Source organism: Diabrotica virgifera, chromosome 2, assembly GCF_917563875.1.
Source record: "Diabrotica virgifera virgifera chromosome 2, PGI_DIABVI_V3a".
Taxonomy (NCBI): domain Eukaryota; kingdom Metazoa; phylum Arthropoda; class Insecta; order Coleoptera; family Chrysomelidae; genus Diabrotica; species Diabrotica virgifera.
The window spans coordinates 198,558,918-198,584,405 of record NC_065444.1 but is presented as its reverse complement, the minus strand read 5'-3'; the positions used below and the strand labels follow the sequence as shown (position 1 = coordinate 198,584,405).

Sequence of the window (25,488 nt, the reverse complement as noted above, 5' to 3'; positions counted from 1 at the left end):
ACTAAGAACATGAAATTGTTATGTGGGTATACATATGAATACACAACACTCCTATACATATTATGTTCATTGCTTCTTCTTCTTCTTGTGTTGATGTCTCCTCTAGTCTAGGTTGGCGATTACACTGACAAATCTGTCTCTGTCAAAGGTCGGTCCAGTCTCTGATGTTTCTAAGCCATGAAATCTGTCGCATACCGGGCCCCATTTTACTTCAATCCTACCCTGGATGATCAGTTGCGGAAGGCGGTACTTTTCGTTTCTCATTATTTGTCTCAGTTAGCTAACTTTTCTAACTTTGATTACCTTCAGCAGATCCCTATCTGTACCTATTCTCCTCAGAACATTTTCGTTGGCTTCTAACATATTCATCAGTCTTATGTTCATTGCCCAGGGCTCCGTTCCTTTCAAAAGTATTGACCATACATAGCAATGCAGAAAACGACATCTAACGCTGAAATTAATGCTACTGTTACAAAATAAGCTTTTCATTTTGATAAAGCCTTATCGGCCTACCTCTATTCTCACCCGTACATCTTGTATATGGTCAAGTTGATTGTTGAACCAATTGTTAATTGCTTAGAATTCCAAAAACTCTATAAAAATCGATTTTGTCTCTTGTTTAAAGATTTTTCTTTGGCCCTTCTGTGTGAACGTATATTTTTGACATAAAAAGAATTTAAATGAATAAAAAACTGGTAAAATATTTAATTAAGAAAACAAAGTGTAAGTACGTTACAAAAAAATACATATCAAATACATCCTCTGAAATCGATAAAAATACTTTTTCTCGACAAAAATATCACTCAACAATTTAATAAATAGATTATATAAACTTAAAATTATACAATATGTAACAATATCACATAAGAAGAGAGAGAAAGTAAAACATAATTGACTGTCGAAAAACATATAATGTTACCTAGGAAATTTATTTTTTTCTATGTCTTCAATCACTTGTAGAAGTTTTTGTCTAGTTTTCTTATTGTTTTGACATGCACAGCTCACTAAACCTAACATGTGTTTGGAAGAATATTCCTGAAAGAAAATAAACATTACTTATTGCATCAACATATTTTCATTCGTTTTGCGTTACCAAATAAATGTAAGAATTAAATTATCACAAAATTATCAAAAAAAGTGAAAAAAAATATTCAACGCTAAACCCTTCTGCAAACTTATATTATATTAACTTTTGATGTATAAACATTTAGAGAAACTTTTAAATTATTACTCGTAGATAAAATCTTCTTGAAAGAAATTTAAAGTTATATTGGGAAAATTACATAAAAAAGAAGGAATTATTTTTTTAAATCCCACCTAGATTGTTTGTAATAATAAAAAATAATTAATTTCATTTTAAAGATAAAGACTTATCAAAGAAAGTTTTATTATGCAGCAGAAGATTAATTAGAATACAATAAAATATTAAAATTTTCATGATGACCCGTATGCGCGCCAATGGTGAACATAAAATTCTTAATTTTCTGTCAAAAATTCTCAATAACTACGTCTTAAAACCCACCAAATTTTATTTGCATATCTCAACCGATTTTAGAGCAAGAAATTAATAAATCGTCAGTTTGTAAGAAAAATTTAAACACCCTCTATCTCGGAAATGAAGCATTTGCTGACATACGTTTATAAAGCAAACTGTTACTATTTTTTCATGCAGAATAGCCCTTAAAGTTTGCCATACTTATTTAAAAACACCCTGTATTGATGAACAACATGGCTAGTTGTTAAAGTACCTAACTTTTTTATGGCCCAGCATAAGCGAATGAATCAAAAAAGAGAATGTTAAGAAAACATGAGGCTATAGTTGGGTTTTAATTTCAATATTTTATAAATGCTAGAATATTCCACAGGGTGATGCGAACTTTGAGAAAAAACACAGTTAGATTGGTACAAAGAATAAGCCTGTACCATATTAAAAAAATAACTAAAAATCGGACAACAGGTTTAGGAAATTAGAGACATAAAAAATGACTCATTTTTTAGGTGACCATTTAATTTTGCCGGTGAGTGTAAGATATTTATAATATATTTAAGTACTAACCTTATGGTCTCTTATCCATTTTTCCAACTCAATATCAGGTAAGTAGTACGCTTTCACATAGTTTTCAACGTACTCTTTATGAGGCACTGGTTTTAACGACGATATTTTTTCAAATTTAGTCAAAAATTGAGTAAAATCTAACTGCATTAGAGCTCTACCACCATTTGTACATTTCTTGGCTTCAGAAAATCTAAAAAAATATATATGTGAATATGAGTTAAATATGAAAATTTACAAAAATGCGAAAAACTACTCATAATATTAAATTATTAAACAGCTTTGTTTTTGAATTTTAAAAAGATAATTTAATTTTTAAAGGCAATGATGTGAAATAAATATGAAGCAAACAAGTGTATGTGAAGTACAATGCTATTATATCATTCGTACATCTGTTAAATTAATATAAATATAAATATAAATTATGAGTGACTAAACAGCTTGAACAAAGCTTCATCAATGTAGTTATTTATCAAAGGAATAATGAGAGTATCAGAGACACTGATGCCAATGATATCGGGTTGACGAATTTTTTAGGATTGATAACCAGGAAAACCAGTTGATAACTCAATGTAAAAATAATTTGAAGAAATACATTTTGACTTACCCTTGTACCAACGTGTGTGTCACAATATGTGCAACATTTCTCCATATATTATGATACGCTTCCGTCGATATTGGAACTTTTATTGCTATTTCCTCCAATCTTAACGTAAATATTTGTACTTCCTATAAAAGTTTAGTATTAAAAAAAAAGTTAAAAAATGAGTTTTTAAAACTTACTCTTAACAATGTGTCCACATAAGAATTGTGCATCGATCTAACGTCCCTCACTTCCCAATTTATTTTGGACATACTGGTTAAAATTTGTCTTAAATCAAAAGCTTGAGCTACGACTGCCATGTACACCGGATTCCTTAAATCAGGAGCGCTAGCTATAGTCTGAAAAAAAATGTTTAATTATTAGACCAACGAATATGCATTATGGTGCATACGAAAGGAATAAATTCGATAATCCGTAAACCGGCGACTTTAAGGAAAAATCCTGAAATTCGTCGATTTTTATTTTTAAATTATGATATTTTGGCATATACATATGTCATACTAGTGACGTCATCCATCTGAGCGTGATGATGTAATCAATGATTTTTTTAAAGGGGAATAGGGGTCGTATGCTAGCTCATTTGAAACGTCATTCAATTCCTTATTCAGTAATATAAACATTTACATAATTATTTGTACAGGGTGTCCAAAAAATTTTTTAAAGAAGAATGTATGTAATTTATTTAACTCAAAATACATTTTACTGTTGCTCGAAAACAAAAAAAAATGTTTATTTAAATATTTTAGTCTGGTTTCTGACAGCAGTCAAATGTATTTTGAATTAAATAAGTTACATACATTCTTCTTTTTTTTGTCAAATAATTTAATGTAAAAGCATTTTTTGGACACCCTGTATAAATAATTATGTAAATGTTTATATTACTGAATAGAGAATTGAACAACCTTTCAAATGAGCTAGCACACGACCCCTGTTCTCATTTAAAACTATCATCGACTACGTCATCCTGCTCAGATGGATGACGTCACTAGTATGGCATATAATATGCCAAAATATCATAATTTAAAAATAAAAATTGACCTGTTTCGGAATTTTTCTGTAAAGTCGCCGGTTTACGAAATAACGAATTTATTCCTTTCATTTGCACCATACTGTATACTCTCCTAGAAGAAGAGTTTGAATGGAACAGATGGTCACGTTTATTTGTCCCTTGAACATATCGTAGTCATTATCAGGCCACATGCACCTACTCAGTTGGTACACAAAATCCTATGCTGAAACGTACAGGGCAGTACCCTTCTATAAGGTCTATATTCTTTGATTAGACTGTGAATTAAACAAAGCGCAATGAGAAATAGACACTTCGCATCGTAGATTCATTCGAATCTGTAAGAGCTTAGGCGCAAAATTTCCAGCCAGTGCTTTTTAAATGCATTAATTTTTTTAGAATTCTGAAAAAACTACTACGTATTTTTGAAAAATTTAAACGCAGGATTACATATTACATTATTACCGAGGGCCGAAAGTCCCATAAAACTTCTATAATGTTTATTTTAATAAGTTACAGGAGTGAAAAAGAGAAAATTTAGTGTGATTTTTAAATTCAAATATCTCATTTAAAAGAAACTTTTTGTTTATTCTAAGGGACTTTCGGCAGACGGTAACAATGTAATCTTTCATTCTGCGTTGAAATTTTTCAAAAATATTTATTAGATTTTTCAGGATTCGAAAAAAATAAACAGCATGTCCGTGGTGATATTTTCCAAATCGAACATTCGCTATCTTTCAGTCATATCAGTCGAACAGAATGTGTTGAAAAGGCTACTAAATATTTGACAAGGCTTCAGGAAAATTTTGAGTTGTTTATTCAATAATATTGATATTGTATTTAATAAAACGATTGATTTAAGACGTAAAATTAATAAAACGGTATTTATTGTTTCTTTATGGAAGATACAAGCACATAATATACCAGGGTATATTCTGTGATCCAAGTATTTTGTTGTTAAAGGTGTTCAAAATTTATTTAAGCATTCCATAGTAAAAGCAATATATTATTAAAATCACTTGATCACTTTTTCTCTTTTCTCGATTATTAGTTTTTATTGTATAGTATATAAATTATTGCATCTCTGAATACATAGTTAGTGAAAAAATAATCCTATTAATTAAATTAATTAATAACTTAAGCGATTATCCAAGTAACGTGGTAATCTTGGTTATCCAAGAACATTCAAAAACTGAACGAAATAGTCTCTATGTTGCTGATGACAATGTCATTGTCAACTAATGTTTACATCTCCTGCAGCTTCCATCAGTGAGAATTTTACTACACGTAATTTGCCGTGTAAAGAAAGAACAAGTAGGGATAGCCATAAAATATTTGCGTCTACGCTTTTAACTCACATCTGAACTTTGTTAACTAATTTTTTTTCCTCAGATTATTTTTCTATCATTTGTGATTTTTCCTTGTATTATAATATAATGAGTGATGACTTATTTAAATACATTTGAAAAAATCTAAATTTTGTGTTATTTTATATAGATTGCTCCTTTTGAAATATTCACAGCCTCCGCCTATGTGAACGTTCAATTCAAAACCCTCAAAACCTTTTGCAAACTTCTCTCCGGTTTTGACAGGCGACAAAGACAACGTCAACACATGACAATGTTTACATCCTAACCTTACTTTTTTACTTTACTTAAAATTAATGAAACGAGGTTCCCAATAAATAAATAGTATATAAACATGGATTCTGATGAAAATACTATAAAAGTTGGTGACCAAATTATTGTGCAAAGACAAGGATACACAAAACTACATAAACTGAAAGCTCGAGGTAGATTAATACTAGGTTCTTTCAATATAGAAATGGACAACATTATAGGAGAGACATATTATGATACCTTTCAAATGAAAAATATGCCAGGAAACAAAAAACTTTACATATTAGAGAAAGTAGAACAAATAAATTCTGTTGTAAGCAGCCTTAACATTGAAAAATCTGGGGCAGACAACAGAAATATTCCCAACAATGCTGATTCGCAGAGTCTCACAAAAGATGACATTGACAAACTTGTAGATACTGAATTAAGTTCCAACAATATAGTGGGCCAACTTATAAACAATTCCAAAACATTTTCTATGAAGACTGGCTACTCACAGGAGAAATATATAAAGAAAAAAGAAAAGAAATATTTCGAATATGTTCAGATTAAGAAACCTAGTATTCGGATACTTGTTCAAATGTTTTATAGACAAGATACTACAAAAACTTTGGGAATAAGAATAGATGATTTGTCACAGATATTAACATATGCAAATATTCATCCTGAAGGTAAGATACCACACCAAAGAATAAAAAAGCAATTCATTGATTGTATCACTTATATAGATTGTATAGACCTTCTTCTTTGTGAGTCGTGCTTGTTTTAAAGAATTGTCTATAGTCACATTAACACTTTCAATGGTGAGGACGCAATATCACATATTTTTGATGCTTTTGTTGCGTCTTATTCAGCAACAAAAGTAGGTATCTATAATCGGGTGAGCACATAGGTGAAGTATTGAAATCAGTCAAGTTTCGCTCCATTTTGTGTTTGATAATTCTATTTACAGCTTTCGCAGTACTCTAAGATGGAAGATTGTAAACAGAGTTGTTCCCATCCAAAACGACAAAAATGTGTAATTATAAATCAAAATAAATTAAGTGAAACAGATTTAGAATATTTTTTAACTCGCTCTGAAGTTTATTGTAACCTCAGGTTATGAGAATTTTCAAAGATAATTTTCTGAGGGCATTTCCAGAGTGGAAATCAAAACATCAAACAATAGTTAATTAACAAATCTAATTTTCATTACACCAAAAATTGTGGCCTAATCCCATATAAACTTAACTCTGAACTTCTGCTAAAATATAGATTTTAATTTCGACCAAAATTGTCATCATCACAGGCCGAACAGTATCTCAAATTCAATGCAATACAAATGTATTAACAAACTGATGTTTATCGGTCGGTAGCTAGATGAAACAATTTCTTGATTATTTGATCTGTCTAATATTACGCCTCCAGGACAGTTGTTTTCTTCTGACCAAGTGTTTCCTTCAATTTTGCCCTGGATGATCAACCAAAGTACTTAAGCAATATTTAGGTACTCTCATTATCTGAGTGAAGTATTAGACCTTCCTCATTTTGATGATGCTGATCAATTCTCGCTCTTTGTGTGTGGTCCATAGTTAGGCTTACCATGTTGGCTGGGAACTTGTGCTGGTCTTGTGTTTCGAGCACTTTAGATGGTCCTTGATCAATGGTGGGGTGTCGGTGTTGTTTGTTTGACCGGGACGCTAATGCAAACTGGCCAGGATCTCAAACCAGGACTGTCTGTGTCAAACTGGGACGTATGGTAAGCCTATCCATAGTACACATTACTTAGATATGTGTGCTGTCCACAGGATTCTGAACATGTGATGGTAACACCACTACTAATACTTCCATATTTCACATCCATAAAACAAAGTGGACCAGATGCAGCATTTCAATACTCTTAGATGTGTGGTCAATGACTTCTACTGTACAATACCGAACACCAGTTAATAAATGTTTTTTGTACAAGTTCTATTCTGATCGAAATTTTCTAGTCACTTTCAACCCTGTAGCCAACTTGTATAAAAAACGATATATAGAATTGTATAGATAACACTGGTTGATTTTATTATACAGAGTGAATTTTATGTATGAAATGCCTCAGTTATCTTGAAACAGCTTGCACGATCTTTATAGATTTTGGTGAATAAGGGCCTTAATGCAGCCGATAGTATAATAATATTTACATTGTTGTCAGATCTTCCGTTTTTCTGGAAATCTAATGAACTTTCTTATTTCAAATTTAACACCCTTATTATTTTTTCGTTTTGAAGTCCTCAAGAAATACTGATTATTTTTCATGTAATATTCCCTTGCCGTAATTTTGTAGTTATTGCTACATTTATTTAAAAAAAAATTTAAATAAATTAATAAAAATCGATTTTTTTGTTCAAGGCAGACATTATTTTAGGTTCTTTGGATCATTGGAAACAAAAAAGGTCTTTTATAATTTTTCTCTAAAGTTGTTCGTTTTCAAGTTATAAACAATTTAAAACTAAAAAAAAAATGACAATTTTCAAGGCTCACAAGTTCAAAACTCAATGCTCAAAGTATAATTTTAGAAATTACGATTAAGTTCCTAAATTCAAGTTCAAACCTTCTTGTATCAGCTCCCCATAAAAATTTTTGGTATATTCTATTTTAAAACATTATTTTTAATGATTGTTAATTGAGAGGACAGGCTATTGTGCTGCATTAACAACCAAACAATGATTTAACATGAAATAAGCCCAAATTACTTATCAGCAACTAATAAAATAATATTTGATCTTAGATACTTCGTAATTTAAAAAATAATATTTTTTTATTTGTGTTTTCTTAAAAACTGTCATTTTTCGTTTTTCTCAATTTTAAATTGTTTGTAACTAAAAACAATCAACTTCAGAGAAAAATTATAAAAGACCTTTTTTGCTCCCAATGATCCAAAGAACCTAAAATAAGGTCTGCCCTGGCAAAAAAATTGTTTTTATAATTTGTTTATTTTTTTTAATAAATGTAGCAATGACTCCGAAATTACAACATTTAGGTATAGGGAATATTACATGAAAAAATCAGCATTCCTACTTCAGGAATTGAAACGCAAAAAATAGATAGGGTGTTCCATTTGAAATAATAAAGTTCATTAAAATTCCAGAAAACGGAAGATCTGACAACAATGTCAATACCACTATAATATAGGCCGCATTAGAAGACTCTTACCAAAATCTATAAAAATCGTGCATGCCATTTCCGAGATGAGGAGTTCCATACATAAAACTTACTCTGCATATTATTTTTAATTATTTATATTAAGTGTATGTATGTATACCTAGTTATTGATTAGACATTTTCTATATTTTTAGGTAATCATGTTTTGTATGACAGTGGAACATCAGGTTTAATGAGTGCTGCAATAACTAATGCTATCGGTCCTAATACTAAGGGTCAACTTATCCATATGCATCCTGGAAATGAATGTCAAAAAAGTGCCTTCATAGCAATGCAATTTCCAAAAGAACAAGTAGATAGATGTATAAATGTGAACTTATATTCTGTTTTGAGATGCTTCTACCAACAAAAAGAAAGTTTCTCAGAAAAAGCCCCTATTGATTGTGATCAATCAGAAAACACTGAAGGTGAACCACAAGCAAAGAAACTGAAGCTAGAAAATAGTATAGAAGGTACAACAGATGCTAGCGAAGAAGGTAATGTGCAAGAATCAAAGAAAAGTTCAAATTATTCTGCACATAAAAGGATCTGGCAAATAGAAAATGAAAAAGCGTGCAGACTTCTTGAACAAAAAGTAGATTCTCTTGTTATTACAGTAAAGGAACATCCTGTAAATATTGTGAAGGAATTATTACAATTTCTACACGGTAATAGACATTTTGTAGTTTTTAGCAGTTTAAAAGAGTTACATCATGATTTATACTTTTACTTAAAAAGTCGTACAGATATAATTAATATAAGGGTCTGTAATAGTTTTATGAGAAACTATCAAGTACTGCCAAACAGGACTCACCCTGAAGTTAATATGACTACTGGTGGTTATATTTTAACAGGATACAAGTTAAGTGAATAGTTTTGTAAATTTTTAAAGTATGTATAATAATAGTTATTTTTATTAAAAGTATTAAATGTGTAAGGTTTGTTTCTTAATCTTTTAACCCTTTCGGGACCAAAGACGAACATACTCACAAAATTTTTCGAGCCAGTCGGACTGGAGATGTATAAATTCCCATTGATGGAGGCCTATTTACATGTAAGAACCAAAAACTAACGGATTCATTGACTTTCCTCATTGGTCAGGTTAAATTGATCACGCCTCAATGAAAACATTATTGAATTGACAATTACACTCTGACTTTTGACGCTTCAAATGGAGACACTGAGAATATGTCAGTGAAGCACACTATGCCGTTATCGTTCGTTTCAGTTTTACAAAGGTTTCTCAACTTATCGACTATATGCTGTGAGCTCGTACATAGAGGGGCTATTTAAAAGTTCGTGAGCGCCAGTAGTGACAAGTTAGTGAACTAATATTGGAAATTTGACATACATGTCAAAGTGATTAATTTAAAACATTAATAGGAATAGCTATTTGTATAACAAGGGAGGAAAGTGCTACTTTTCCTCCCGAGAATGAAGTTTACTGCCCGACGCGTAGCGGAGGGCAGTAATCATTCAAGGGAGGAAAAGGCACTTTACTCCCATGTTATACATATGGTTTTTCCACCTTCCTCAAATAACAAGTAATTTTTTCATTTTTACTTAATTTATTTATGTAACTAACCAACAAAATTTATTAGAACTAAAACTAACAAGTAGGTACAATATAACTGTCAACTGTCAAATATAAGTCAAATTATTAATGTAAACATTGTTAAATCAGAATAACAATTTACTGTTTTTTATGATTCTGCAAAATACAGTGTTTTTAAATAAGCGTTAAAATGTATAGATACTTACGTAATAGAAAATAGATATTATACAGGGCGTCAATAAGTTATATATTTCATGAATGAAATACCATGACGTCACTTTCCTCCCTAGGGAGGAAAAGTACAACTTTGCTCCCTACAATCAGGTCTGGAAAAGTATACTTTCGGTAGAGGTAGGTGGAAAAAAATATTAGTTGGTCAAAGCTGTGGTATATATTTTTACCTTAAATATACTTATGTTTTAAATACTGAATTGAAGTTTTTTTAATATTTCGTAATATATAGTTATAAATTATTCTATTAATCTAAGCGCCATCTACACGATAATTGTGAAAGTATCCGAAGTAAGAAACTAATATTTCATCAATAGAACGTCAAAATGTTTAGCAAAGTCTTAACAAAATCGATTACGATTTAATTACTTTTTTTGCGTTGTACACATTACGCGATAAAAATTATATAATGAATTTAAAAATGGCGAAAGTTGCATTAGTAATCCGCTATTAGCGCTACTAGCGAAGCTCAGAGCGTATAATCAAAATATGGGAGGAGTAGACAAAACTGATATGCTACTGAGTACCACAGAAACTGTACGAAAAACAGTGAAATGTTATAAGAAAGTGCTTTTCCATCTTCTAGATTCAGCGGTTCTGAATTCTCATGTAATATACAAAGTGAGAACAGGAAATAATATTCCAATATTAAACTTTTACAGGAATTGTCAAATCTAAAAAAGAAAAATATAGAAAAGTGACACTTAGAAGTTGTTCTAGCAGTAGACCAAAAAAAGCTCACAATCCATTACAACTTATTGAAAGACATTTTCCTTCTATTTATCTCAAAAGGCCCGATGTTGTCAAGTGGTGTGTTTTTGTAAAACAGAATAGAAGAAGAGAAACAGCATATAATTGTGAACCATGTAACGTAGTGTTAAGTGTTATTGGATGCTTTGAACGATACCACACGGTACTAAAATTTTTTTGTGCAATTGATTTGCTTATCAAAAATTATTTATTTCCGTAAATACACATTAGTAAAAAGTATAACATCCAAAACCGAGTTTCTGGACCAAAGCCGAATAAATTTGGAAACACATCGGCTTCGGCCCAGCGAGCACAGCCGTGTAAAATCGGTGCGGTTCTGAAACAGTTAAATACCAACGTTCCCATTTTGGGAACACAATAAAAAATACGTTGGATTTAGAACGTATTGAAATATTTACTAATATCGTAAGAAATATGCTTTCTGTATGACCCATTCTTACTTTCTGATATCCGAGATGTTTTTTTACTTAAGACCATGGGTACATAATTCGCAAATATTTTACGGCTATCCCTACTTTTTCTGTCTTTACACAGCAAATTACGTGTAGTAAAATTCACACTGGTATGGATATGTAAACATTACTAGAATGTCATTCTACTTGAAAATGTCATCATTAACTTAAAGAGATAGCTTTTGAATGTTCTTGGATAACTGTTATTTGTATAATTGCAAATTATTAATTCAGTTAATAAATGTGATTATTTCATTCATAGGAGCTTCTGACCAATAGAAAGCTACAGAAATCTGAATTAAATCGATAATTTTTGATAATCTCCCGTCGTTAAGTATATTACGTCAGATGCCCTTCGTTGCTACGAAAAAATACATTCAGTGACATTAATGACAATTAATGTTTTAAAAATTATAAAAGTGATGACTTTCAATCGTCAAATATTTATAAAAACTGTGTGTTTAATGGTACTTACATAAATAAATTACAATAAAATTTTGGTTTTGAACAGTTTTATTCATGAAATAATCGTAACAAATTGCACACGACCTCTGAAATTAATATAGAATTTTTGCTCTCGTGACACTTTCGACATAATTTCACTCGCCTTCGGCTCGTGAAATTAAAACTGTCAAAGTGTCACTCGGGAAAAATTCAATAATTTCAGAGCTCTTGTGCAATTACTACTGATAATTTTTTTCACGAACTATGTATTCAGTGATTGTAATAATTTATATGTACAGCTGGTTCCTAAAAAAACTGATACGACTCTTAGTAAGATTTGATCATTTTGAGCAGTGTATGATTGGTCTGACATTATATTATATTTATTATGACAGCCAAATAATAAAATAAACAAACAATCAGCCATTTTTTAAGGTTGAAGTTATGTGACAAATTTTAAGATTTGGCAGTGACAGTCACAGTATGTTAATAATAAGTATTTATCCTTCAAAATATAATAAATTAAATATAATTAAACTCATATTCATTATATCACACCTCATCAAAAGCCTTTTACAAGAACATAGTCAGCGATTTTGATATGGCTTAGAGCCAGACTACATCAAGATCGCCTATAAATCGTGTTGGTAATTGCCTTGCAGCGAGACCAAAAACAAAAAGAAGAGGAAGAAGAAAGTACACTGCTCAATTTTCTACAAAATACGCTTTAAGAGTCGTATCAGTTTTTTTTGGAACTAGCTGTACAACAAACACTAATACTCAATCGAGAAAAGAGGAAAAGTGTTAAAGTGATTTTTTAATAATACAGTAGAGCGTCGATTATCCGAACGTCGATCAACCGAACGACCGGTTATCCGAACTCCCGCGCCCAGCACTCGAGTACCAAGCAAGTGTTAGTAATTAACGCTTAAAATATCTTCAATTTTCTTCAATATTGTATCCAAAAATATGTTGTTGCAAAGACTGCACTTTTTTGTTTAATTGCTATTTGTCATTATCAAGATATAAATAAATATGTAGGTATATAAATATGGCTTTTATTCACTTGTGGATAAATATGTATGACTATATCAATTCAGTTCGATTATCCGAACAAATCGGTTTTCCGAACACCCATGTCCCCCAATTAGTTCGGATAATCGACGCTCTACTGTATATTGTTACTATGGAACGCTTACAATTTTGAACATCTTTAACAACAAAATACTTGGATCACAGAATATATTATCCTGATGTATTTTCTGCTTGGATCTTCCACAAACAATACACAATAAAAAACTTTTTATTGCGTTCACGTCTTAAACCAATTATTTATCAAAAATACACTAAATATCAATATTATTTAATCAACAACTCAAAATATTCCCGATGCCATGTCAAATATTTAAAATTATCACTGTCTGACTGACAATATGCTGACAATATTCTATTCGACCGAGTGCGTTGTAAGACAAAGATAGATTTGGAAAATATTACACGGACATAGTGTCCATTTTTTTCGAATCCTGAAAAAACTATAAATACTTTTAAAAAATTTAAACGCAGAATGAAAGACTAAATTATTACCGAGGGCCGAAAGTCCCTTAGAATAAATAAAAAGTTTATTTTGAGTGAGATATTTGAAATTAAAAATCACACTAAATTTTCTCTTAGTTTTTCACTTCTGTAACTTATTAAAATAAACATTATAGAAGTTCTCAGGGACTTTCGGCTCTCACTAATAACGTAATCTTTCATTCTGCGTTTAAATTTTAATAAACAACCAAAACAAGAAAAAGATCTATAACACCGTAGTGAAAAGCATTATAACATACAGCTGCGAAGTATGGCCTATGAAGTAAAAATCAAAACAAATGTCAGAGGTCACCGAAATGGATTTCTGGAGAAGAGCTGCAGGAAGATCAAGAGGAGAACATGTTACCCATGAACGGATACGAGAAATAATGAAGGTCACACATACAATAAATGACGAAATCAACGAAATACAACTACGATGGTTTGGTCACATGCAAAGTGCACGAAGACATAATCCCAAAACAAGTACAAAACTGCAGACCACAAGGTAGAAGAAGAAGAGGTAGACCGAGGAAAAGTTGGCAGGCAGGAATAAACAAAGCTATGGATGAAAGAGGTCTGCAAGTAGATCAATGTGCGGACAGAGAGGAATGGCGAACGGGTATCGGAAGACGAAGAACGTTGTAAACCGATAATATACAGGGTGTCCCGAAAAGATTGGTCATAAATTATACCACAGATTCTGGGGTCAAAAATATGTCGATTGAACCTCACTTACCTATATACAATAGTGCACAAAAAAAAAGTTACAACCCTTTGAAGTTACAAAATGAAAATCGATTTTTTTTCATTTATCGAAAACTCTTAGAGATTTTTTATTGAAAATGGACATTCTTATGGCAGCAACATCTTTGAGTGAAATTTGTACACCCCATAAAATTTTATGGGGGTTTTGTTTTTTAAGCCCCCCCCCCCAAACTTTTGTGTGCGTTCCAATTAAATTATTATTGTGGCACCATTAGTTAAACACAATGTTTTTAAAACTTTTTTGCCTCTTAGTACATTTTCGTTAAGCCAGTGTTTATCGACATATTTTGAATATTTGTCGAATCCACCACATATTTGTATATGGTTAAGTACGATTATAGAGACCTGTTAATAATCTGAAAATTTATTTATAATTTACATTTTTAGGTATATTTTGAAAAAGAAGCTACATCTCGATAAAAGGTGACTTGTCAAAAAAATACTAAAAGGCAAAAAAGTTTTAAAAACACTGTGTTTAACTAATGGTACCACAATAATAGTTTAATTGGAACGTACACAAACATTTGGGGGGTTTAAAGGAACAAAACCCCCATAAATTTTTTATGTAAATATATTAAAAAAGAAGCCGCATCTCGATAAAAACTGGCTTATCGAAAAAATTCTAAGAGGCAAAAAAGTTTTAAAAACGTTGTGTTTAACTAATGGTGCCACAATAATGAATTAATTGGAACGTATGCAAAAGTATGTGGGGAATTAAGGGTACAAAACCCCCATAAAATTTTTATGGGGTGGACAAACTTCACTATAATTTTGTTTTAAGATGTTCCTGCCATAATAATGATACATGTAGATTTTCATTAAAAAATCTCTAATAGTTTTCGATATATTGAAAAAATTCGATTTTCATTTTGTAACTTCAAAGGGCTGTAACTTTTTTTATGAGCACATTTGTACTAAGGTAAGTTAGGTTCAATCAAACTATTTTTTACCCCAGAATGTGTGGTATAATTTATGACCAATCTTTTCGGGACACCCTGTATATAGAAAGTTAGAAAAACATCATCCCTAGGCCACATACTGAGAAATTATAAGTACCAATATGCTCAACTTATAGTCAAAGGAAAGATCGAGGATTTTCACCCTTTTTGGCAAAATAATTCGTTGTTCTGAGTGATACCAAGAAGTCAAAAATCGTCAAAATCGTCATAAATGTCAAATATTTAAAATTATCACTGTCTGACTGACAATATGCTGACAATATTCTATTCGACTGAGTGCGTTGTAAGACAAAGATAGATTTGGAAAATATTACACGGACATAGTGTCCATTTTTTTCGAATCCTGAAAAAACTAATAAATACTTTTAAAAAATTTAAACGCAGAATGAAAGACTAAATTATTACCGAGGGCCGAAAGTCCCTTAGAATAAATAAAAAGTTTATTTTGAGTGAGATATTTGAAATTAAAAATCACACTAAATTTTCTCTTAGTTTTTCACTTCTGTAACTTATTAAAATAAACATTATAGAAGTTCTCAGGGACTTTCGGCCCTCACTAATAACATAATCTTTCATTCTGCGTTTAAATTTTTCAAAAATACTTATAAGTTTTCTCAGGATTCGAAATAAAAGAATCCCCATTTGAATAGCATTGCAGCCGAAAATACGTACCCATCCCCTTAAGGGATTCATCTAAAAACGTAAAATAAAATCAAAATTCATGTCACTTACTTTTTTGTGCTATAATTGTTGCTAAGAGTCAATAAGTACCGAACTGTGGTCTATATTTGAATAGGAATACAGTAAATGAATCATATAAAGGAACTATTTACAAAAAAACACCATTGGGTAACGTATTTCTAAAGAGAATACGTTTTTGCAGTCATTGTTCCCAAGATGGGAACATAGGCAACAGCAAACACTGTTATACACGGGTCTCAAGGGAGCCTTGCTAAAAGAAAACAGGTGTATAATAATTTTGAATTTTAGTTATAGGTCTGGATCCCGCGTATGAAAAAAAAGTTGATTAATAGCAAGCTGAAAATTTGTTAATAGCTTAAGGGTGTCTAGTCGGATAAACTTTGATATATGGGAACACTGGAACAGGGGGAAGTTTTAATTGTGGAACAGGTTAAAAATTTGGAACGGTCAGACCACGAAAACGGCACATGTATTTTGTCCGACAGACTTAAACTCTCTGAACAGAGATTAAACTCTCATGCAAAAATCAGACTGCTATTTATCATCAAATGGGCGTTTTAATGAGTGGAACATGTAGAATATGTCAAATGACAGGAATTATGACAGGTGATAAATAGCAGTCTGATTTTTGTATGAGAGTTTAATCTCTGTTCAGAGAGTCTAAGTCTGTTCTGTCGGACAAAATAAATATGCCGTTTTCGTGGCCTGACCGTTCCAAATTTTTAACCTGTTCCACAATTAAAACTGCCCCTGTTACAGTGTTCCCATATATCAAAGTTTATCCGACTAGACACCCTTAAGCTATTAACAAATTTTCAGCTTGCTATTAATCAACTTTTTTTTCATACGCGGGATCCAGACCTATAACTAAAATTCAAAATTATTATACACCTGTTTTCTTTTAGCAAGGCTCCCTTGAGACCCGTGTATAACAGTGTTTGCTGTTGCCTATGTTCCCATCTTGGGAACAATGACTGCAAAAACGTACATATTTATGTCATATGAGATCTTTTTTTTTTTTTGAAAAATAGCTTTGGCAGAGCCAATTAGCCAGACTTGTTTCTGATTGATTGCAGATTCATAGTCATAAATAAGTACATTCTACAATTTTATTTTTATAGATACATTGGTACATTGTGTAGCTTTTTTTTATTTTGTTTTTTTTTAATTATTTTACTGTGTTTTTTTAATATATATTTTAATTTGTGCGAAACACTTTTTTTTTACTTCTTTTTTTTCTATTCTTTTTTATTTTTGTTCCTTTTTTTTCTTTTTTTTTTATTATTTTTTTTATTATTATTTTATTTTGTGTTTTTTTTTAATATTTTTTTTTATTTTTTTCAAACCACATTAACAAATTATGCCTATTTATTACATATTACGTTTACAACTTGTATTTACATAATTTAACATGTTTATAAATGAGATGAAGAATTTCCATATCATTTGTAAATATTAAAGTATTTAGGTTTATTGGGAAAAAACATTTTAAATCTTTTAATTCCTTATAAAGGTCGTTTATGTTATTTATGTTTAAATGACATTCTAATATGACATGTGTTAGATCTCTGATTTTGCCACAAGTACAATTGGGAGTATTTGCCAAGCCGATTCTATGCATGTAAGATGGCGTAAGAGCATGATTGGCTCTCAACCGATTAATGGTCTTTATAAAATGTCTGTTATATTCTGTGTAAAACCATCTTTTTGAGAATATCCTAGGGTTACAATGAGCAAAATTTGAGCCAGTATTGCATTCTCTGTAATGCAATTGCCAATTATTTTTAAGTTTTTGTCTGCTATAAGTATCAATATCTGAAGCTGGAATTACATTTTTGTTTATTTTATATGAGATCTTGGAATCATGTGTAAATAACCAAATTTAATAATACTTTGATTCATTTGGCCACTGATTGAACAGGTAATATGAGTTTAGGACTTAATTACAGACATTTATAACACAATCGACAATAGGGAACTTGCATAAAATTTTAGATTCGAAAAAAATGTTAAAAATCACAACAGAACATAATTTAAAACATGTATCAAAGATAAAAAAGTTGTTTTTGTGTTCCGTTTGGCCCCTAAAGACGATTCTAAATTAAAATTAAAGCAGCTAGCCCAAAACGCGTCGTGACGTCATATGATTATATGTTTACATTCTGCACCAACAAAGTAAACAATATTGTATATAATTTTAAATTAGACATTATAAACGTCAGTAGAAAATACAGTTATGTGACGCTACAGGTGTTTTTGGTCGTTTGAACTATTCATAGAAAACTTATACTTTTACAAAATGGTTTTATTTTTCATAGTAAACCTTCTTTCCTTTCCTTCAAAAACTGTATCAAACTCCAATCTCAACAAAGTGGTATATATTATTACAATGACATATGATAAATGTCATTAGAATATAAATATGTTTCCTTTATTCCGCGACGATGAGCTGGCCAAATACCCAAGTTGGTGGAGGCCAATAAACTAAAGAAGAAGAAGAAAAAAATACCTAAATATAATCATAAACATAGCCATATAGTAAAACCTTAGACAAGGAAAAAAGAGAGGACGGGTAACACTCATTTAACACACACGTTCCAAAAGTGAAGCCAGTTTTTGGTTTGTTTGTCACCAAAAACATGGCGGTCACGTCAAAAATAACAATGGGTTGCCAGTGGTGGGTGTTCGTTGAAGGTTAAAATTTCATAAAAAATAAATAAAGTAAATCATCATCTAAAATTCGTAATAAAAACATATGTATGTATTGAAACATATGTACGTAATATGAGCAACTTAATAAAACATTTACCGTACACAAATTCTTCATTTTAAATACATTTCATGTTTTTATTTTAAATACTCAATGCATAAAAATACCCCAAAGATACGTCGATGATCAAAATCTCTGGTGTTGGTTTGGCTTCACTTTTGGTCATAGGATTACTCGTCCTCTCTCTTTCCTTGTCTAAGAGTAAAACTATGTGACGTCACGGGTCGTCTGAACTATTTTAAAACACAGAAGATTTTAAATTTGTATTTCTAAGTTATTATGAGTTTTTGAAGCGTGAAATTTTGGAAATCTCATTTTTAAACAAAACTGAACATTAATATACCGGGTGGTGAATTGGAAAGCGGGCCATAGGAAACTCAATGTAAAATTCTAAGCTGTTAAATTCCTGCTTCCCTAATTATTTTACATCAAAAGTCATCAGAAACTATTTGTAGAGAATTGAAATCTCTATTGAAAACAACTGTTAATATTGTTCTATGAACAATAATTATTCAAAATTTTGTAAAAATATAATACAATTTTCAGAGTAATACGCCAAAGCTAGGCCACACACAATACAATAATGTGTATAAGATTGCATTTGTTGACAATGAATTTATTATATTAACAATTAGAACTGTCAATTTTTTAAATTATTTTATCATTTTTTGTTTAAAACACAATAAAGTTGATAAGATACCCTTAGTTAAGGAGAAAGTATTAATAATAAAGATATTTTCTTCAGTCAATAATGTGCTCACTGTCAGTTAAATAGTAACGTGTGGCCTAACATACCCACACATACCTACTGCGGTAAATACATTATATTTTTCAAAATTTTGGAATGTGTTTAAATCGTAGAACAATTGTAACTTCTGTTTTTAATACAGATTTCAATCCTCTACAAATAACTTCTCATGACTTTTGATGTAAAATAGATAGGGAAGCAGGAATTCAACAGTTTAGAATTTTACATTGAGTTTCCTATGGCCCGTTTTCCGATTCACCACCCGGTATAATATATAATAAAAAAAATGTGCAAGTTCCCTATTGGTTAAGCTATGCAATTGTATAATATATTGTATAAATATAAGAGAAACATCATACACATCGATATAATAAATGAAAAAATAATGAAAATACATGTGTACCTTATGAGACTTCAGAACAGTTCAAACAAAAGAAGACTTTTTTGATGAACTGAAAAGAGTAATCTATGAAATCGGAATAACCACTAGAAAATAAATACTACCAGGTGATTTAAATAGCTAGATTGGCAAAAGATATATACATACTTACGAAAACATTGAAGACATTTGTGAACACATCAAAGTATACCAAAAATGGCTACATACAAAAAAGGAACACGATAGACAGGAATATTTTAGACAAAGGAACACATAATAATGTGTAACTCTATAAGCAAACTACATAACCAAAATGTTTTCATAATAAAAAAATAAATACTTACTTGGAGAAAAAATTGCTGTAGTACTCCTTTAAAATTTTGAGGCACCAGGTAATCCAAATATTCCTGTAAAAATTCAAATTGTTTGGACAAAAATACCAAACTTTCCACTGCAACGATTCTCTCAGCTAGACCATTGAGCTTTTCTGGATTTTTCAATTCTGTCATAGGAGAAATGGAAGGTTTACAAACTCTACCGTCACGACCCTGATTTTCCTCATCTATTATTACATTTTCTAATATCAGATCATTTGAGATTCTTTGTAGTGTCATGTTAAGCTCTTGTGAATACAAATTGGTACTGGAAACAACCTGAAATAACATTGATAAATTTAATCAACTCCAAAACAATGGTTTATGAGTAAAAAACCAAAGTGGGCACATTTTAGAACAGATAAATAGATTTAAGTATCTGGGATGTTGGATCGATAGCAGCCTAAATACTGATGAAGAAATAAGATCGAGAATAGAACAGGCCAGAAAATCTAAAAATCAAAAAACTGCTTTGTGATTCTCGAATAAAACTCGAAATTCGACTACGTTTATCAAAATGCTACGTCTGGTCGACTCTTCTCAATGCAGTTGAGACATGGACCCTTAAAACATCCACCATAAATAAATTTCTCAGTCTCAACTGCATTCTCAATGCAGTTGAGACATGGACCCTTAAAACATCCACCATAAATAAACTGGAGGCCGTTGAAATGTGGATCTATCGGAAAATCCTTAAACTTTCGTGGACATCGCATATCTCAAACGAAGAAGTGCTGCATAGAATAGGCAAAGACAAAGAACTTCTCAACTTTCAGAAAGTTAGAGTAACTTTCCAGCCGAGTTGATAAAAAACGGAACTCCAAGACTTTACGAGCACATAAGGAAACTACTACAAAGATGCATCGACAACATAGAAATCCCGCAAGAATGGAAATTATCGTATATGTCAGCAATATACAAAAAAGGAGATCGAAAACAATGTGATAACTACAGGGGTATTTCCGTTACACCAACAATCAGAAAAATATACGGAAGGATCTTAAAAAACCGAATAGAAGAAGAATACCAGGAATTGGAAGCAGAAGAACAAGCAGGATTCAGAGCCGGAAGATCTACAATTATTCACCTTTTTGCGCTCACACAAGTCATGGAAAAGAAAACAGCGGTTAACCAAGAGATTCATTTCGTATATGTTGATCTAAAAAAGGCATACGACAGTGTGACTTTGGTAAAGTTATGGGAGGCAATGGAGAATACAAATATAAATATAGAAATCATAAAAATAATTAAAAATTTTTGCAACAACACGACCACGAGAATTAAACAAGGAAACAAACTCACCGAAGGATTTCTGACAAATAAAGGGCTTAAACAAGGATGCTGCGTCTCTCCAACACTTTTTAAAATATATTTGGAACAAGCTCTTAAAAATTGGAAACGGGACTCCCACTAAATGACCATACACTATATTCGCGGTGTGCAAGTACTTGGAAGGGATACGCGAAACGATCGTGCGCGAATAGCGGAGAAATATTGCAACTTTCTTAAATAATTCATATTGTCAACTGAAATTGTCAAATTGACGTACATTTCATACCTATTGTCATTTATGAAGAAAAATTATATATTGCTTCACAATATTGATATGATATGCAATTATTATATAAAGGTAAATTTAATTAATTGTATTTTGCTTGCAATACTGCATTTTAATAACTAATTTTATTTACTACATACAATTGTTTACGTTTGAATAACACAACCTAAATCTTATTTTTTCTTCTTATTATTTTTTTTGGACTATGGCCTTGACAATTATCCAGTAACCAGGACCATATGATTGGCCAATATAATTAAAAGTGCGAATAAAAGTTCAGAGCGTAGAAATAGGTGTCGCTTTTCCGAACTTGCACGGTCCCAATAGTCTGTTTCGCAGATGACCAAATATTAATCGCACAAGACTACGATGATATTTGTTACATGACAAAAAAGCTAATAGAGGAATAAAGGAAATGGGGACTAGAGATCAACATAGGAAAAACCCAATATATGAATATCGGTGGAACGCAGCAGGACTTGATACTAGAAGGAGGAGAAACAATCAGTAAATGTAACGAATATAAATACCTGGGTATGAAAATCACGAATGATGGAACACTGGACGGAGCCATTAAAGAACGAAATACTCAGGGCAGGAAAGCAATTACGCTCCTAAACTCAGTACTCTGGGACAAGCAGATAAACAACCAAAACAAGAAAAAGATCTATAACGCCGTAGTGAAAAGCATTATAACATACAGCTGCGAAGTATGGCCTATGAAGTAAAAATCAAAACAAATGTCGGAGGTCACCGAAATGGATTTCTGGAGAAGAGCTGCAGAAAGATCCAGAAGAGAATATGTTACCAATGAACGGATACGAGAAATAATGAAGGTCACACATACAATAAATGACGAAATCAACGAAATACAACTACGATGGTTTGGTCACATACAAAGAATGCACGAAGACATAATCCCAAAACAAGTACAAAACTGGAGACCACAAGGTAGAAGAAGAAGAGGTAGACCGAGGAAAAGTTGGCAGACAGGAATAAACAAAGCTATGGATGAAAGAGGTCTGCAAGTAGATCGATGTGCGGACAGAGAGGAATGGCGAACGGGTATCGGAAGACGGAGAACGTTGTAAACCGATAATATACACTCAGGTGCAAAAAAATTGATCCACTAAAAATTTCGTCATTTTTGAAGTTTCGAATTTCCTAAACCTGTTGTTGGATTTAACTGATTTTTTACCACGTTATACCCTTATTCATTGACAATATCGCTGTAATAATATTGTTGCTAGACAATCAAACTGTCATTGTATACCGGGTGTACGAATCAAACTGTGCCTTTTTCTCAAAGTTCGCATCACCCTGTGGACTATTTTAGCATTAATAAAATACTGAAATTAAAACCTAACTACAGCCCTAGGTTTTCTTAACATTTTGTCTTTCGATTCATTCGCTTATATTGGATAATGAAAAAGTTAGGTACTTTAACAACTGGCCATGTTCGTGCACAGTTTAATTCGTATACTCGGTATACAATGACAGTTTGACTGTCTAGCAACAATATTATTACAGCGATATTGTCAATGAATAAGGCTATAACGTGGTAAAAAAATCAGTTAAATCCAACAACAGGTTTAGGAAATTCGAAACTTCAAAAATGACGCAAATTTTTAGTGGATCGATTTTTTGCACCTGAGTGATATAGAAAGTTAGAAAAACATCATCCCTAGGCCACATACTGAGAAATTATAAGTACCAATATGCTCAACTTATAGTCAAAGGAAATATCGAGGATTTTCACCCTATTTGGCAAAATAATTCGTTGTTCTCAGTGATATCAAGAAGTCAAAAATCGATAAAACTAAAAAAACTCGACAGCTCTACCTCGAGAAACTCATAAACTAATAAAATCTTTTTGGATTTTTTGTTTAACATGGTCCAATGATGAGTTCTGATCTCCACCGCAAAATCCATTTTTTTCAGGTGTCTTTAAATATTTGCCACCGTTGGCTTATTTTTTAATATTTTTCCTTGATTTTTTTTTGAATATTCTATGAATTAGTTTATTTAATTTAAAAATAAAATAATTCTACCATATTTTCAAAAAAAAATTAAATGTGCTGGAAGTGTTGATTTCAAATCCTACGGTCCTCCCCCCTAAGGATAGCTATGAGAAGATTTTGATAGGCAACCCAGGCAAGTCATATTTGTCTATGTATGAAATTTAATAAAAAAATGTTTCATCCGGAAAGCAGATGGGTGAAGGTCGACCTAGGTTCGGATCTTAGACTAGAATGATTCAATAAAAGAGAAAAATAACTTGGTTTAATTTTATTGTTCGTGTACTTACCAAGTCTGCTGTAAAAAATAAATGTACTGAATATAAGTAGTAGTCGAACAGTTGATTCATACAGGAAATAATACGAAACGCTATGGGTTTCAGGAGACGCGACATTTGAATATATTTTCCCATCTGTCGCAGCACGGTTAAAGAAGTGTTGGTCAATACAGGATTGTTCGGCTGCGTTTTGTCTTTTCTTTCTTTACTATTTACGTGTCTAAAATAAAAACAAACATTATTATAAGACTAAGTTTTCAATCTAATGGCATATAAAACAACATAATATTACTCTACATCCCAGTAGACTGAAAACAATGGGAACCTTCTCTGGTTACACCTCCGAGGCTTCTACAATTTGCAAGCCATAACGGATGCTGAGACTAAGGAAGATAAGGGAATTTTACAATTTATAATTCACGTCCCATCTGCTCAGCGCGGTAAAGTTCCAACGAGAATGGTTCCCTTCGTACTCCAATCAGAGTAAACTTTTAAATCAAAAATGAATAACCATTTTCAATTTATTATACTATATATTCAAATCAAACATTATTATATTAAATCTTGAAAGAAGAAGAACTGAAAATTAAACGATTTCAAAGTGGATTAAATATGCGTTTATATAGGAGAGAAAGAAAATGTTATAATATCGACGATAGGCGAGGATTGTCATTTTGAAGGAGCGCGTACCAACAGCATAGTCGAGGAAATGAAGCTGAAAAAATGGCAAAACCTCGCAATTGTTTCTTCTAGCATCGATTTGTACAAAAATTTGGGATTAGGCTCATTACGCCCTCTAGTTCATTTTCTATATTGAGCCGTTGTACGCTTTTGGTTTTGTAAGGGTGAAAACTACCCCTAGTTGTAAAAAATTATAAAATAACATTTTAAACTTTAATATTGTCAACATTTGGTTCTTATTAGTTACATAATGAATGTTTTATGCTTTACGATTTACTATCATAATATTTCAACCCTTAAAACCACTCTTGGAGCTATATATAAAAAAATTACTTATCCTAAAAGAATAATTTCGGCTTGCATCGATTTACATAAAAATTTGGGATTAGGATCATCTCACCCTGTACTTCATATTCTATATCATGCTTAAGGGCGTTGATTATTTTTAGGGGTGTAAACAACCCCTTATTGTCAAAAATTATATAAAAACATTGTATACTTTAATATGGGTAAAATTTGGTTTTGATTGGTTAAATAATGATTGTTTTATACTTTAGCATATAATATCATAATATTTCAACCCTGAAAAACCACCCTTAATAACATTACAGTTTTTATAAGTAGATATTTTAATAGGTCTATACAGAAAAAAAGTAGAATTAAAGAATTACAAAAACATTTATTTACACAAAAATACGAATTTACAAATATGTACAAATACAAATAGTTTTTTAGTCATCTTTCAGTATACAAACCGGTTCTGTGGTATTATACATAC

At 31.3% G+C, this 25,488-nt stretch overlaps 2 protein-coding genes across 2 annotated transcripts in view; one reads left to right on the top strand and one right to left on the bottom strand.

Annotated features, from left to right (window-relative positions):
- Window positions 1–690: 690 nt before the first annotated feature.
- Window positions 691–25,488, bottom strand: part of LOC114328115 (syndetin) — a 101,916-nt gene continuing 77,118 nt past the window's right edge. The window contains exons 9-14 of the mRNA XM_050644136.1: window positions 24,042–24,249; window positions 20,146–20,454; window positions 2,837–2,995; window positions 2,661–2,782; window positions 2,057–2,246; window positions 691–1,035 (exon numbers count right to left, since the gene is read on the bottom strand). Coding sequence (XP_050500093.1) covers window positions 916–1,035; window positions 2,057–2,246; window positions 2,661–2,782; window positions 2,837–2,995; window positions 20,146–20,454; window positions 24,042–24,249 — 1,108 coding nt within the window. The 3' untranslated portion in view covers window positions 691–915. The remainder of the gene's footprint in view (window positions 1,036–2,056; window positions 2,247–2,660; window positions 2,783–2,836; window positions 2,996–20,145; window positions 20,455–24,041; window positions 24,250–25,488) is intronic.
- LOC114328103 (tRNA (adenine(58)-N(1))-methyltransferase non-catalytic subunit TRM6) lies at window positions 5,281–9,384 on the top strand. Its single transcript, XM_028276876.2, has 2 exons — window positions 5,281–5,953; window positions 8,603–9,384. The coding sequence occupies exons 1-2, from the start codon at window positions 5,365–5,367 to the stop codon at window positions 9,319–9,321; spliced, it is 1,308 nt and encodes a 435-aa protein (XP_028132677.2). The 5' UTR covers window positions 5,281–5,364; the 3' UTR covers window positions 9,322–9,384.

What these genes read in the sequence shown, in the direction of transcription:
- LOC114328103 (XM_028276876.2), top strand. Translation starts at nt 5,365, where the DNA reads ATGGATTCTGATGAAAATACTATAAAAGTTGGTGACCAAATTATTGTG. An exon ending in TGCAAATATTCATCCTGAAG is followed by an intron (nt 5,954 to 8,602) that starts GTAAGATACCAC and finishes CTATATTTTTAG; the next exon opens with GTAATCATGTTTTGTATGAC.